Source organism: Schistocerca gregaria, chromosome 8 (assembly GCF_023897955.1).
Source record: "Schistocerca gregaria isolate iqSchGreg1 chromosome 8, iqSchGreg1.2, whole genome shotgun sequence".
Lineage (NCBI taxonomy): Eukaryota > Metazoa > Arthropoda > Insecta > Orthoptera > Acrididae > Schistocerca > Schistocerca gregaria.
In genome coordinates this window covers 496456599-496473957 of record NC_064927.1, presented here as the reverse complement: position 1 = coordinate 496473957, position 17359 = coordinate 496456599, and the positions used below count along the sequence as shown (strand labels likewise).

General features: G+C 44.5%; 1 protein-coding gene across 1 annotated transcript in view; it reads right to left on the bottom strand.

Moving 5' to 3' along the window:
- LOC126284856 (UDP-glycosyltransferase UGT5-like) overlaps window positions 1-17359 on the bottom strand; it is an 87905-nt gene that overhangs the window by 32027 nt on the left and 38519 nt on the right. Inside the window, exon 2 of the mRNA XM_049984090.1 lies at window positions 4619-4853. Within this exon, the coding sequence (XP_049840047.1) occupies window positions 4619-4853 (235 nt within the window). The remainder of the gene's footprint in view (window positions 1-4618; window positions 4854-17359) is intronic.

Genomic DNA, 17359 nt, shown 5'->3' with positions numbered 1-17359 from the left:
GAAACTGCCTATTGTTGAATTTACGAAGCATAATGGAGAGCGATAAGAACATGCGGAATGAATCGCACATCTCGTGTTTGAAGTGGAGTTAACTGCACATTGCCCGCATTAAAACAACGCAAGGTGATGGGGACACATTTAAAAAGAAAAACACTTTGTGCAGGGACAAATTCTGACACACATAAAACACTTTCCATTTCCTAAATACCCTGACGTTAGAGGAAATGCAAGGTCTGAAGAATTCATTGTGGCCTTGAAAGAATTACAAGGATAGTTTTCTAAACCTTTTGAAGACTTTGCCAATCTTACATCTGTTTATGACCTGTTTTCAAGAATGTTGGCCATTTCAAGTGACAGTGCCACTGTACATGTAAAGATGCAACTGATTGATCTGCAGTGTATTTCCCGTTTGGAAGATAATTTTTTTACGCTGAAATTATCCAGGAGGTCTAAAACGTTTTCATCAGGAAGAGTTTCTTTGCTTCCATAACGAGGTTCCAAACATAATAAAATATTTTGCTGAACGGCTTTCTTCAATTATGAAACTCAATGCTGTTCGGCGAGTGCCACAAACTGACAGCTCGATCTCTTTTGTGTAATAAAAACCATAAAACTTAATAATTTTTTACTGGATTTCAGTTGAATAAATATGCTTGGCTCTATATCTTCCTACATACATTATCTCCGTAGTATATCTGTGTATCAACAGGCTCGACTTCAATTCCTCTTTAACACGACGTATTACGCTTTTCTGTACCTATAATAGTTTGCACTGCATGTCCGTAAACGTTAACATCACAAATCTAATCTATGTATACCGCTCCAGGAGAAACTAATGCCTGGAGTGTTCAAATCTGACAAGTGAATGTGTAGGCCCCTAGTCTCGTCGCTCTGCGCAACCACACCACCTCTGCATGCTGTTGCGTCCACCAGACATCCGTCAGAGGTGGACTCACCCGGCTCTTACAAAGCAAAACGCGCAATCCAGCTGCAGCATGTGACCAAAACTAATCGCCAATGTTCAGGTACAAAATGTCATGTCACAACATCGCAACAAATGGCATGCCAAGAGATCTTGCACATGCAGCATATTGGCATCTTTCGGGCTTTGAGAAAGGTCAAGTCATTGGCATGAGAGACATGGGAGCATCACGCCATCAGATTGTACAGATAGCTGATGTAATGCAATGACTGCATAACAAGTGGGTGAAGAGATGGACTCAGGATACCAATGTTGGCACAAGGGTAGGCACAAGTCCTTCCAGAAGGCTAGAAGGACTGTACCACAAAAAGATAGTAGGTTGTTTGACTGCGTCTGACGAACAGCTGGACAAACAAGGCTGAAATCTGGGCAGATGTAGGGAGGCTGTCACCACAAACCATCGCAAACATTTTGCTGAAAGCTGAGTTTAGACCTCGAGTTGCCTCGTATCGTTTACCATTGACACCGTACCACAGAAAACAGAGACTTACATAATGTGAACACAAAGTGAACTGAGACACTGAGGGTCATCTGTTTCTGGCAGTCAGATCGATAACTACCTGGTAGAAGGTCGCAGGAGGCAGTGACTCTCGAGGCCCTTACACACGTCCCAGCTCTTGGAATCAGGATAATGCAAGACCCCATACTGCAATTCACGCCATAAACGCCTTGAGGAGTGTATGGATTCTTGACTACCATATCTGGTCCCCTGACTTCTCACTCATAGAGCATGAAGAAAGATGTATACTTTCACACCAGCCTCTAGGCTGCAATAAATGAGCTGACACAACATTCGGTCTGAAAAATTCTTCAGAGTGACTTTTGCAGGCAGCTTACTTACTTGCCATAATTGATACCGGAGTGTATAGTGATGCTGATGATGGAGATCAGTTCCAAATGGAAACAGAATTTAATCACTTAATTTCCTTTATGTCATGAACATCTGGACAAAATTTGATAAATATTGTTCAGTCGCTTCATGGTGTAACACTTTCTATTCCATCCATGTAGTGTGTTAGGTAACTAAAAAAATGGAGCAGCATAACATTCCTACTAATAATAAGTGATATCTGCAGTCTTTACTCTGTTATCCCACGAAGTGGCTATACTGTATTGATGTGGTGGTCCTATGTCTACGAAAGCAGAATATCATTATACCGTCAAGCAGATTGACTCGCGACGGGTTCTTACAGTTGTCAGCTATCTATGAAGACAAATTTGATCATGAATTTCTTACATCTGAATCTTCGAAAAAATATGGACGATGTTTTTTTTGTGGGTAAGGACTGTATAAGTCTATACTTTCCTAGAAAACTTGAACAAGCAACTTGAATACATATAAACTAGTAGGGCATACATGTTGGCAAAGGTGTCGACATGGGAAGCTGCCACTCCTCCAACCCTGTAGTCTCAGAGCTCCCAATTTCTCGTAAAAATATGCTGTATTCCATTTTACAGTACATCGTCTGCTATTACTTCCTCGGTCTATAATGGAATTTGATTAACACTTACGTGCTAGCAAATCCGCAATACCGAACATTCATTACCAGTCACCTTCATCGACAGCACATTCAGAAGGAAGAAAAGAGAATGCCATACAGTCACACTTCCATCAGCTTGGTGCAACTGAAACTGGGATTCACTGCACTGTGCTACACACTGTCTACTGACAATGTCTAGGGACTCAAGCCAGTCGCTGATCTGTATGTCGAGTCATCAGCAAAGGGACAAGGGTCGGTCGTTGGCTGCTGAGCCCTATACAGTGCATCTGTCTGTGTACATTGCTGGTAGACATGGGCTCCTTACACTGACTCTCAGTAGATCATCGATCACCCACTGTGGGTCTGTGGAGGAAACTGACGTCCATTCATCACACACTTGTGGTTGCGCTTTGCAACGTTTTATGCATGTGGAAACGTTGTTTCTAAGACACTGCAGATCCACCACCCTAGACATTGTCGACCTAAGAAACCCGTATTGTTGAGGAATCTCCCATGTGCTACGATCAATACGCCTTGCACCAGTTATCATCCTACAGCCAAAGTCGGTTAACTGTGACGTTCAGTGCACGTATGTTTGCATCAGACCACTCACATAGTGTCGCTACATCCGTACCATAGACCATATCTACCTGCGAGTTTGGGGCATCATCCTACATCTATCTACATCTACATCTACATACATACTCCTCAAGCCACCTGACGGTGTGTGGCGGAGGTACCTTGAGTACCTCTATCGGTTCTCCCTTCTATTCCATTGTCGTATTGTTCGTCGAAAGAAGGATTGTCGGTATGCCTGTGTGTGGGCTCTAATATCTCTGATTTTACCCTCATGGTCTCTTCGCGAGATATACGTCGGAGGGAGCAATATACTGCTTGACTCCTCGGTGAAGGTATGTTCTCGAAACTTTAACAAAAGCCCGTACCGAGCTACTGAGCGTCTCTCCTGCAGAGTCTTCCACTGGAGTTTATCTGTCATCTCCATAACACTTTCGCGATTACTAAATGATCCTGTAACGAAGCGCGCTGCTCTCCGTTGGATCTTCTCTATCTCTTCTATCAACCCTATCTGGTACGGATCCCACACTGCTAAGCAGAATTCAAGCAGTGGGCGAACACGTGTACTGTAACCTACTTCCTTTGTTTTCGGATTGCATTTCCTTAGGATTCTTCCAATGAATCTCAGTCTGGCATCTGCTTTACCGACGATCAACTTTATATGATCATTCCATTTTAAATCACTCCTAATGTGTACTCCCAGATAATTTATGAAATTAACTGCTTCCAGTTGCTGACCTGCTATTTTGTAGCTAAATGATAAGGGATCTTTCTTTCTATGTATTCGCAACACACTACACTTGTCTACATTGAGATTCAATTTCCAGTCCCTGCACCATGCGTCAATTCGCTACAGGTCCTCCTGCATTTCAGTACAATTTTTCATTGTTACAACCTCTCGATATAATACAGCATCATCTGAAAAAAGCCTCAGTGAACTTGCGATGTCATCCACAAGGTCATTTATGTATATTGTGAATAGCAACGGTCCTACAACACACCCCTGCGGCACACCTGAAATCCCTCTTACTTAGGAAGATTTCTCTCCATTGAGAATGACATGCTGCTTTCTGTTATCTAGGAACACACAATTGATCTGATAGTCCATATGGTCTTGCTTTGTTCGTTAAACGACTGTGGGGAACTGTATCGAACGCCTTGCGGAAGTCGAGAAACACGGCATCCACCTGGGAACCCGTGTCTATAGCCCTCTGAGTCTCGTGGACGAATAGCGCGAGCTGGGTTTCACACGACCGTCTTTTCCGAAACCCATGCTGATTCCTACAGAGTAGATTTCTAGTCTTCAGAAAAGTCATTATACTCGAACATAATACGTGTTCCAAAATTCTACGACCGATCGACGTTAGAGATATAGGTCTACAGTTCTGCACATCTGTTCGACGTCCCTTCTTGAAAACGGGGATGACCTGTGCCCTACATCTTCAAATGGGAGAAATCTTCCGGTAACTATCAGCCAATCAGTTTATTTGTGAAGCTCTCGCTACTTGCGGAGGTATTTACAGCTGGACCGCATTGTAAAGTTCGTTCCTAGGACAATCTGAGCAGAGTGGAAGCTTACCTCCCAGGAGGTGCTTCACATCTGGGACAATGACCTCCCGCCAGTTGCTCGGCGCGCTGTCGCTCTTGTAAGGCGTGATGACGGTGACCTGGTGGCCCCTTGCTGCCAGCTGCTCCAGGTAGCGCCGCTCCAGCATCCAGTGGCTGCGCCCGGGCACGGGGAATATGGCCAGCAGGCTAGCGGCGTGGGCGCTGGCGAGGGCGCACGCCAGCACCAGGGGCTCAAGGATGCGCATCTGGAAGAGGAAACGTCGCTGCAGGCTGGAACACACTTCTACAAGAGCTGGTCTGTACTCGATGTGCGGGGTATAAATACAGATATTTCTGTTGGTGCCTGATGGCAGTGTACAGAAAATCAGCATTCAGTTCGTTTGCTGTTTAAAGTTGTACCTATTACAAGTAGTATGCTTTTAGGTAGGTTAGCACCTCAAGTACACGAGTTAGAAGCAAGCGATTAATGCTTATTTCCCCCTGGGTAGCAGGTGAGATACTGAAGTGAAGAGACATGAACGCAAAAGTAGTTCTATACTGACAGACGATGTCCACTTCAGAGTGCAGTTGCGACCATGCAGAAAGTATCAAGTAGTCCATTATGTGATGTCTTTGTGGGAACTGTTAGACACGCAGAAAAATAACTAACACATTGAAGTGGGTTCATACTAAGGTACCGATAATCACAGTATCTGCACCTATACCCCTAACACCAGACACACCTCACAAAAAAAGAGAATGAAGTATCCGTAAGGTGGGAAGGAAATAAAATGTAACTTGTCGGTTTGAGAGGGTATGTACTGTTACTTCAGTGATTAGAAAGTCGAGTCTAATTTTCATAGAATGTGGCAGCTTGAGTCCACTTATCGCTAAAAGGTTGCACTCCCTCTGGCTTAGATGCATGCACTCCTTCGGAAAGCTAGCTAGCAACTGAAGTAACTGGTCCTACATATTCTGAATACTGACGCAGGGACGGCATTAACACACGAGATGATCCACCACATTCTCCGTCTGGGGCTCTTGCTGGCCAACGAGTACCAGAACGTATGGCAGACAGTTCATAAAGACGTGGGTCATGCGTTGATGAGCACTGCACTACTGAAAAATACTGCTGGACAGGATGTCCGAGATTGAAATTCGTCATGAATAATCTGTCACAATTTGAGAAGAACAATGATGTCCGTACCCACAACACTAGAAGCAAAAATGACCTTTATTACCAATTGTAAAGCTGTCAGTAGCTGAAAAACATAAAATGTCTGACTGGTAGGGAAGCAAGTTTTCAATGTTATTTAAAATCATTTCTCATTCACAACACCTCCTCTCCCATTGAGTAATTTGTACTTAAAATCTGGTAGCCAGTAAAAAATAATAATTTTAAAGAAAATTAAGTGTCGTTGGAAGAGCAGGACTAAATAATTTCTTCATTAATGTTAACACTAATCACGTATACACATCGTGTAAGCTGGCTGATTCCACATTTAGATGAAAGAAGCGTGCAGGTGAACGTTGGAACGTGTACCTGACTAACTAACGTGCTGTTGTGACCTCACGTGTTCCATTAATCACTGACAGTTGTGATCTCAGGTCGAACTCCACGGCTCTCCGCAGGACGCCAGGAACTAGTACCGCTGCGAACCTCCAAAACGTTGACAGAGCAGGACTTCTTGGCAGGCCGCCATCATACCCACCAAAGATGGTCATCCGCCGGCCGGGGTGGCCGAGCGGTTCTAGGCGCTGCAGTCTGGAACCACGCGACCGTCTAGGGCATCAGTGTGTGTGACGTTCTTAGGTTGGTTAGGTTTAAGTAGTTCTAAGTTATAGGGGACTGATGACCTCAGAAGTTAAGTCCCATAGTGCTCAGAGCCATTTGAACCATTTGATGGTCATCCCGGATAGAGCAGAGCCGCAGTTCGTCACTGAACATTATGCGACACCATTCATCATCAGCCCATGCTTCCCAGTCAAGGCATCACTCTAAACACAGCTGTTTGTGCTGTGGTGTTAATGCTGACCCACACGTTGGATGGTATTTCCTTAGTCCGGCTGCTGCTGTCTCGGACCAGTGGTGCAGGATGGCAGAGAATGTTGCAGGGAGTCTACGATTTGTTCTCGGACGGCAGGCACGCATGTGAAGGCTTTTCGACGTGCTCGCTGCAGAATACGCCGATCCATCCTTGACGACAATTATGCTTGCCACCATGTTCCCGTACTGTCCAGTACCGGGCACTGTCGCACCCAAATGTCCCGAAAATCTGAGTATTGCACGATTCGACCAGTCAGCCAAATGGAGACTCACTATAACACACCTTGCAAAATCTGTCATGTGCGAGACAACTGCAGATGTACGGTCTCCAGTCGCCATTGACTATAACATTAAATATTTTCCTACTTACGAGGGAACCTCCCCATCGCACCCCCCTCAGATTTAGTTATAAGTTGGCACAGTGGATAGGCCTTGAAAAACTGAACACAGATCAATCGAGAAAACAGGAAGAAGTTGTGTGGAACTATGAAAAAAATAAGCAAAATATTCAAACTAAGTAGTCTATGCACAAGATAGGCAACATCAAGGATTATGTGAGCTAAGAAGCGTGAGTAGCTGCGGAACGAGAGGTCATTGGTTCAAGTTTTCCCTCGAGCGAAGAGTTTACCTTCTTTATTTTCACAAAGTTATAATCTGTTCGTTCGTTCATTGACGTCTCTGCCCACTGTAATAAGTTTAGTGTCTGTGTTTTGCGACCGCTATATTTGCTGCATTCATATTGCCCACGGAGTACACCTCACGTATTTAATACACTCTCGTCCAAAGTAGCGAACAGTCAACCGCCAGCCAGGGAGCCTCGTTAGCAGGAATACTCTCTCTTCCGTGCGCTGTAGTCGACTGATGTCGTGTGTTTCGATGTTCGTTTAGGTGTGGCGTCCCCACACTACGGCGCAGTTACCTCGCATCGGACAGACAGATAATAATTGTCTGAAAATAAAAAATTAAACTTATCATATGAGGGAAAACTTGAACCGAGGACCTCTCGTTCCACAGCTGCTCACGCTAACCACGGGACCACGGTGCTCCTGAGCTCAAATTGTCCTCTATGTTGCCTATCTTTCGCATGGACTATTCAATTTGTATATTTTGCTTCTTTTCTTCAGTTCCACACAACTTCTTGCTGTTTTCTCGATTGACCTGTGTTCGGTTTTTCAAGGCCTATACACTGTGCCAACTTATAACTAAATCTGAGGGGTGTGTGATTGGGATGTTACCTTGTTAGCACAAGTGAAATCTAAATCAATTTCGATGAAGTTTCCATCCATTTAGTGTCACATGAGGGAGACCCAGGAATTCCACTACCCACATATATTATAAAAATCAAAGTATGCATGTATGTGTGTTTGTTGTATTTTCCACATCTCCTTGTAAACCACTGGACCGATTTCAACCAAACCTGATACACATATCGCCTACTGTTAGACAATATTCCCTGTCAGGGTAAAAATCACCAATGCGTCATAGTTCAGGAGATATTAACGTCATAGACACTGAGATGTGTGAGAAACTGCTGCACCATGCATGACATTTAAATTTATTACTTCTTTGCTATTAACTGTATTCGCAACATACAGTGATCAGCCAGAAGTAATATTACCACTTACCCAACAGCTGATATGTTCACGTTTGGCACGGATAACAGCGCCAACGCGTCGTGTCGTGGAAGCAGAGAGGCCTTGGTACGTCGCTGGAGGGAGCTGGCACCACATCGGCACACACAATTCCAGGGATGGGGGCAGTGAGATTTGACGCCATATTCAGTCACATCCCAAATTTGTTCGATTGTGTTCAGATCTGGCGAGTTGGGCGGCCAGCACATCAATTGCCTCTCATCACATGTTCCTCGAATCACTCCATCACACTCCTGGGGTTGTGAACATGGAGCATTCTCTTGCTGAAAAATGACGCTGCCGTCACGAAACATGTTATTCATGAAGCGGTGTATGTGGTCTGCAGCCTGTGTTCGATACTCCTTGGCCGTCATGGTGCCTTGCACGACCTCCTCTGGACCCATTGATGCCCACGTGCATGTTCCCCAGAGCGTAATGGAGCCGCTGCCAGCTTGTCTCCGTCCTGCAGTACAGGTGTCAAGAAGCTGTTTCCATGGGGGACGACGGATTCGCACCCTCTCATCGGCATCATGAAGAAGGTATGGGATTCATGAGACCGTGCAACGCTCTGCCACTGCGCCAACGTCAAGTACCGATAGTCACGTGCCCATTTCAGTCTTAGACGCACATGTCGTGGTCTTAACATTGGCACATGCATGGGTCGCTAGCTGTCGAACCCCATCGTTAGGAGTGTTCGGTGCGCTGTGTGTTCAGACACACTTATACTCTGCCCAGCATTAAAGTCTGATATTCGTTCCGCCACAGTTTGCTGTCTGTCGTGTCTTACCAGTCCGGGAAGACTTTGACGTGCGACGTCTGCAATGAGGGGTGCCCGCCCAACCCCACGACATCTGGACGTGGTTTCACCCTGGTTTCGCCACCTGTTGAAGACACTCTCCACAGCACTCCTCGAACTCCCGACAAGTCGTGCGGCTTTCGAAATGCTCGTGTCGAGACCCCGGGCCAACACAATCTGCCTTCGGTCAAACTCAAATAGATGGCGCTTCTTTTCTATTCTACGTCCGAACAGCACATTCACTGATACTACATGCCCCATAAGCAGGGCCGGCGCAAGGCACGTGCAAAACGGCATGGGGCGGCACTTTTCGAGGGGCGGCAAATCTGCCGCCCCCCCTTTTTTTTTTTAGGACAAACTCGACATTCATGCCCAAGAGGCGATTCGAAACCAAACCTCAGAAGGAGCGGCTTCGGGAACTGTGGCATGGCGCTTCGACTATCCCCTGTTGAACAAGGGGAGGCACGAGGACTTAATCTCTTCCTCACCACTGTGGCAGCACCGTCGTGTTTACGACGGAGGAACAGAGAGGGGGAAGCAGTCTGGCGTAAACGCCAGTATTCTTATGAATGTTGCGCTGCCAGCCTGTTACGCGCCTTGCATATACTCACAACCAATTTTGCAAAAGACCAAATCTAATTTGGAAAAAATCGAATGCACTTTTCTATACTGCGGTTACATGTTAAGCCTGAAGCAATTTTGCTAAGCCTTTCAATGGCAGTTTCCGAGTGCTTTATTCTTCCCGCATTATGGGAAAAAATGGTTGAACATTACTACAGTCAAACATGTCCAACACCTACAATGGCTAGAAGTATTCCGAATGCGTAAATACGCTGCGAGTAATCACAAGGGATAAAGACATTGCTAATAAGCCTGGCATAAGTTGGGTTTCGACTTATTTTTGAAAACTTTTGCTATCCGTTTCTAAGTGATAGTCGGACGTTTTGGTTTTTGAGCCTTTGAAACACCTGTCTCCGCCTGCATGAACAACAATTAAACTCTGACCGGCACTTTTGTTTGACAATACTACTCGCTAACTATCACTTTGCCAACATTTCTTTACTGTATGATGCGTGTGAATCCATGTTTCATCTTAGTAAAGTACTGGTCGCTTTGATTCTGATGAAAACCTGAGAAAGTGTGGTCTTTTAGCAACAATGGCCTCTCGTCCGCACAAAACAAAACGTTAATTTTGACGCCTTCTAAAACGAATATCCATAGACAGAACATTGCTTCTAAGGGTTTCCTTGCTGGCTTTCAAACTCATTTAGTTTGACAAAAGTTGTGCAGTTTTCGCAAAGTTCGTATTTCTTTCTATTGTTCGTAATGCCATAGAAATTGCTGATTGATAATAAATTTATCCATATCATCGATCACATACTTACTGTCAGTTTCTTGCTTCTTCTTCTTGGGCGCTAGTTTAACCGTAGCCTCGCTGTACCTCGTCGCATGACCTAGATCCTGGCACTGCCGCGTCACCACTTCGCCTTTCCAGGAAATAGCTATTGTTGCGTTCTCTTCAACGAAAACTACAGAACTTGTTTAAGTAGTTGGCCGAGGGAGTCGAAATTCGTTTCGTAAGAAGGTTGCGTTTCGTAAGAAAAATTGCGATGACTGCTGACATTTTCTACGGATTTATTTAAATAAAATTCCACGAACGTTTCGTAAAAATTTAAAAAAAATTGGGGGGGGGGCGGGGCGGTAATTTAGCAACTCGCACGGGTCGTGTGTCAGAGTTGCAACCATTCCTCACCAGGTGACGCTGCTGTCGCCTCGACCGGTTTATATCGATAGTAGGTCGGTGATCGTAATGTTCTGTGTGATCGGTGTACAGTATTTCGTAGACAGCATCCACATATGGCGCTGAATGTAGCTACACAATCAGGTCTTTGCACGGCACCTGGTTAAGGAGATATGATGTCAAACCCAGAGATGCGTGAAAAAATGCCGCATCATGCGAGAAGTTTCAACATACTACTGGCCATTAAAATTGCTACACCACCAAGATGACGTGCTACAGACGCGAAATTTAACCGACAGGAAGAAGATGCTGTGATATACAAATGATTAGCTTTTCAGAGCATTCACACAAGGTTGGCGCCGGTGGCGACACCTATAACTTGCTGACATGAGGAAAGTTTCCAACCGATTTCTCATACACAAACAGCAGTTGACCGGCGTTGTCTGGTGGAACGTTGTTGTGATGCCTCGTGTAAGGAGGAGAAATGCGTAAAATCACGTTTCCGACTTTGATAAAGGTCGGATTGTAGCCTATCGCGATTGCTGTTTATCGTATCGCGACATAGCTGCTCGTGTTGGTCGAGATCCAATCACTGTTGGCAGAATATGGAATCGGTGGGTTCAGGAGGGTAATACGGAACGCCGTGCTGGATCCCAACGGCCTCGTATCACTAGCAGTCGAGATGACAGGCATCTTATCCGCATGGCTGTAACGGATCGTACAGCCACCTCTCGATCCCTGAGTCAACGGATGGGGACGTTTGCAAGACAACAACCATCTGCACGAACAGTTCGACGACGTTTGCACCAGCAAGAACTATCGGGTCAGAGACCGTCGCTGCGGTTATCCTTGACGCTGCATCACAGACAGGAGCGCCTGCGATGGTGTAGTCAACGACGAACCTGGGTGTACTAATGGCGAAACGTCATTTTTTTTCGGATGAATCCAGGTTCTGTTTACAGCATCACGATGGTCGCATCCGTGTTTGGCGACATCGCGGTGAACGCACATTGGAAGCGTGTATTCGTCATCGCCATACTGGCGTATCAGCCGGCGTGATGGTATGGGGTACCATTGGTTACACGTCTCGGTGACCTCTTTTTCGCGTTGACGGCACTGTGAACAGTGGACATTACATTTCAGATGTGTTACGACTCGTGGCTCTACCCTTCATTCGATCCCTGCGAAACCCTACGTTTCAGCATGATAATGCACGACCACATGTGGCCTTTCTGGATATATAAAATGTTCGACTGCTGCCCTGGCCAGCACATTCTCCAGATCTCACTCCAACTGAAAACGTCTGGTCGACAGTGGCCGAGCAACTGGCTCGTCACAATATGCCAGTCACTACTCTTGATGAACTGTGGTATCGTGTTGAAGCTGCATGGGCAGCTGTACCTGTACACGCCATCCAAACTCTGCTTGACTCAATGCCGAGGCGTATCAAGGCCGTTATTACGGCCAGAGGTGGTTGTTCTGGGTACTGATTTCCCAGTATCTATACACCCAAATTTGGGTAAAAATGTAATCACATGTCAGTTGTAGTATATTTGTCAAACGAATATCCGCTTATCATCTGCATTTCTTCTTGGTGTAGCAATTTCAATGGCCAGTAGTGTAAATTTATTCTTTACTGCTAAGAGACTCGTACAGTCGAGACATCGTAAGGAAATCCTTGACATCCGGCGGCACTTTTGACAGCTTTCAACTGCGAAGTGTAAACAACTATAGGCGGCAACAAAACCCGTCTGTACAGCTACGAAAAAGCGTTGCTATGGGACTTTCACAAAATCTCGTTGCAGGCTAGCGAAGCAGTTCTGCCTGTACATTTGAACATTATGCATAATTCATTGAACCAAAGTTTCATAATTTCAAAGATGTTTTCACGAATACTTGGAAATGAAATTTTTTCAATATGACTCGACGAACACAGTTAATTGTTTCTTTTTCCTTCTAGTACAAAGTGGCAAAATGAATACCCGGGAAATCCCGGATTTGCCAGGTAATTTCTTTAAACATGAACCTTTTTTATTCAAATACTGCTGATTAGCACTAACACACTTCTTTGTCCGTTACAATGTTGCAAGGGGTCTTTAAATTCATTCTCTTTGACACATTGCCATCGACGTCAACAAAATGCTTTCGTTTCACATCCCGTTTCATTATATGACAAAGGAAAAAAATCTGATGAGCTATATCTGGAGAATGGGACACAGGAGCAAGATACTGTTTTTCGACGAGGCCAAAACGTGCGGAGTCGGAGAGACGTAGCGTTACGACGATGAAGAAACCACTCATTGGAAGTAGATAAAGCTCGACGTTTTCGCTGCAAACTTCTGTGCAGCCTTTTCGTAATATACAAATAGAATTGTTGGTTTACTGTCTGCTTCTGATTGACGAATTATGAACGATTGCAAAAAAAAAAAGTCAAATCAGCATCGTCTTTGTATTTAGTTTAAGCTGCCGAGCTTCTTTGGAAGAGGCGACCCAAGTGACTTCAATTTACTCGACTGTTATTTACTGTCTGGATCGTACCCACAGCACCTGCGATGATTTTGTTGGAAGAATTGGGGTCGTATGTGAAGGTGCCCTACATTTCAAGACAGGCTAGAACATGATGATCCCTTCGATTCCCTGTTGAAACCTGGGTAAAAACTTTGCTGCCACCTTTTGCATTCTAATTCAGTGTTCAAAATGTGCCGAACTGTACTCCAAGAGTACGCGAGTAAGTTTCGCTGTTCGTCAATAGTTGTACTTCGATCTTCAGTGATGGGATTAGGGTGTTCTGCTGAAGTGATGTTCGGTTGGCGTAGTTGAAGGGCCACCGGAACGGCGCTGGTCTTCAGTGGCTGTTTTCCTCTCTTTAAACCGAGAAAACCATTCGCACGCTTGACCTTTATAAAATCATGACGTTTAAATTTATTACTTCTTTGCTACTAACTCTATTCGCAGCATACACTGATCAGCCAGAACATTATGACCACCTACCTAATAGCCGGTATGTCTGCCTTTGGCACACGTAACAGCGAAAGCAGTGAGTCCTTGGGAGGTCGCTGGAGAGAGCTGGCACCACACCTGCTCACACAAGTCACCTAATTTCTGTAAATTACAAGGATGTAGGCAATGAGCTCTGACGCCACGTTCGACTGCATCCCAGATGTGTTCGATCGGGTTGAGATCTGGCGAGTTGGGGGACCAGCACATCAATTGGAACTCGCCACTCTCTTCTTCGAACCACTCCGTCACACTCCTGGCTTGTGACATGGAGCATTATCTTGTTGAAAATTGCCACTGCCGTCGGGAAACATTATGATCATCAGGAGGTGTACGTGGTTTGCAATCACTGCACGATACTCCATGGTCGTCACAGTACCTTGCCCGGGCTCCACCGAACCCGCTGTTTGCATCGTATCCTCATTACTGCTGCGTTCTTGACGAGTGAAAAACAGAGCTTCACAGCCACACATTGTTCGTGAGAGACAGTCATTTTGTGCTGTCACGAGTGCACCACAGACACACACGAAGCGCTGCTGCAGAAAGCACCTCGTCGTTGCCGGGTGACACTCATTGGCAGCCTGGCGCACGCTCAGGAGAGGTCCCTGTTGGCGCAAGCTGGTACTAGCAGTGCAGAACGCGCAACATTACCATTCTCGCCCAAACACATCGGATCATCTCGTCCATCCGACTGGTCCAGTTCTTCAATGGTATCAAGCACAGCGTTGTATCCTTCACTCCTGAGAAAACCCTAGACAGGACAGTGCTGAGCACTGAGGTAAGGTGATGTTGGAGACCAAGGAACAGCCCTTGGTCGACCATAGCGGCGCATTAGACGTCGTCACACATGGCCAGCAAAATCTAATTGTGCTCTTTTACTCCAAAAACCACAACGTTATGTGAGGAAAACATCCTCAACCATCCCTGACAGATTCCACCACAGAAACCAGTGATACCCACGTCCCTCAAGACTTCTTGGAAGATCATGTTGTGGCACAATGAGACGATCATCTTGTACTGCCAACAACACATTCATTGAGAAATAGGGTGATTTGGTGACCCGTGAAGAGTGTATGGGTTCACATCTATATTCAGCTTTTAACAATTTAATGGGATTTGAGAGCTATAAGTGCTTCGTGCCTACACCCACAGAATCAAGAATGGATGATAAAAGAGTTTGACATCCCACCTACGATGTGGTCGTTAGGGAAGCAGCTCATGCTAGGATTGGATAACAATATGGAACCCTATATGCCGTTAGACGTATCCAGATAGTGGGGGGAGGACGAGTTTTAGGGTCATGACGTCCCATATATCGAATCATTTTAGTAAATGTGTTTATAATTTTACACATACCGATTTCCAAAGTTCTCAGCTAACTTTCGGAGAATAAAGTAGCATGAAATCTAAGAGAAGTAAACGGATATTGTAGAGATTTAAATAATTGAAAACTGCACCAGTTACTTATTTTTTCATACTCAGCACAACGCGTTTGGGGAATTTGTTCCCATTTTCACGTGCATTTGTTATAGTAAATATGCTTTGTGACATTTGTATGTGTGGTTTTCTGCCTATCTTGCTTTGTAGTTGTCCTTTTGAGATTATATTGCAATCGGAAAATTGGACATAATTAATCTTTGCATATTTTTATATGCTAAAGTTGGAGATGGTATTTTTGTTTACAGACTTAAGAAGTAGTGTTCTGCATCCTCCATTACACAGAATATCACACACAGGCAAATCATCACGTACACTGTTTGTTTTTGTAATCAATACACATTACAGAGACGTTGCGACACTCTGCTTTCGCAGAGAGTTTGCACACTGTCCGAGGTGCTACATTTCGTGTAGATTATATGACATATACAAAGTTCTGAATTATAAAATTTATTTTACCACAGTTGACAACTGAATTATAGATTACATTCTCTCTCTCTCTCTCTCTCTCTCTCTCTTTCTGTGAGGAAACTTACATAAGTACGATAGTTACACAGTGATACGCTGGAGAAACATTTGAAAAAAAAACATGACTCGCTGACACTTTTCCTCTTGCTTTTTGTGATGTGCAAAAATTTCAGACTCTTCCATTAAATCCATTATATGTGATTTGGAGAGGTAGTGGAGTATCTTAAAATCTTCTTCTTTGTTTTCGAATGGGCGTCCAGTGTTTCTTTTATGTGTATTGCTACTGCTGATTTTGTGAATTGGTTACATGGGTAACAGTTCATATGATCAGTGTATCTAATTTAAAAGTTCCCACCAGTCTGTTCTATGTAGTAGCTTGGGCATGTTTTACATGTTCTTTTGTACATCCCTGAAGCTGAGAATTTATATTTTTTATTGTTTAAGGCGAGGACTAATTTCTGGTGTAGGTGGTTGTTTGTGGACAACGCTATCTTCACTTTACATGACCTAAGTACGTTTGATATTTTTTTTCAAAAATGTTACCTACGTAAGGTAGTCCAGCCATACACTTGACTGTATTATTGGGTCTTTCTAAAGAGCCAGGTATTTCTTTCTTTTTTGTTATTTGTTTTTGAATTTTTTCTGTCACTTAGTTGGGTATACTTTTTATTGTTTAAGGTGTGGACTAATTTCTGTTGTAGTTGGTTGTTTGTGGACAATGCTATCTTCACTTTATGTGACCTAAGTAGGTTTGCTATTTTTTTTTTTTTTTCAAAACTGTTATCTACCTGAGGTATTCCGACCATGCACTTGACTGTATTATTGGGTCTTTCTAAAGAGCCAGGGATTTCTTTCCTTTTTGTTATTTGTTTTTGCATTTTGTCTGTTACTTAGCTGGGGAAGTCATTAGACATTGTAATTTGCTTAATGGTTTCTAATTCTTTCCCCCTTCTCCTCTTTATTCATTGGGATTTGTTTGCTCTGTCTACCATCTTTTACGTGCAGCTTTCTTGTGTACTCCTGGGTGACATGATATGGCAGGGATTATGTTTCTGGGAGCCGTCTTTTTTCTGTATATCATGGAATTGCGCATACTGTTTTGATTCCCTGTTTACAAATCTAAAAAAAATTACAAGCTGTGTTTGACACTTTTCTGTTGCTTGCCGTGACTGCCTGTGGAGAACACTGCAGTCACATGAGAGAAGGCGCCCATTCAGAGGCTGACCACATCCTGAGCGCTCACAAAAACAGTGACGCGGCTCTGAGTCCAATGGCAGGACCCGCAAACCACAGGAAGTTGAGGCACGGCAGAGATAGAGAGATTCCCCACTAGGGAAAGACTAACGTCACCATGGTAAGAAGCGGGTAAAGTCGTATGTAATGGCTGGCCGGGAGACATCGAAGACACCTAACTGGGAAGGGTTTTCCTGTTGAGAAAACTGCAGCTCTCCTTAGCGGAGTGTGAGAGTCGTGTGTTAAGCGTACCTCGTAAGTGTAGGTGACTATAATAGGTAAGTACGTAGTGTGCTGTCGCGACCTCACTTCACGAGACACTGCGGAGAGGTTTGGTGTTTACACCAGGGCGTTGGCGCAAAGCCTGGTGGTCAGGAAACTCACGTCACCAACACTCCTCCACTTTGTCGGAAAGCCATAGC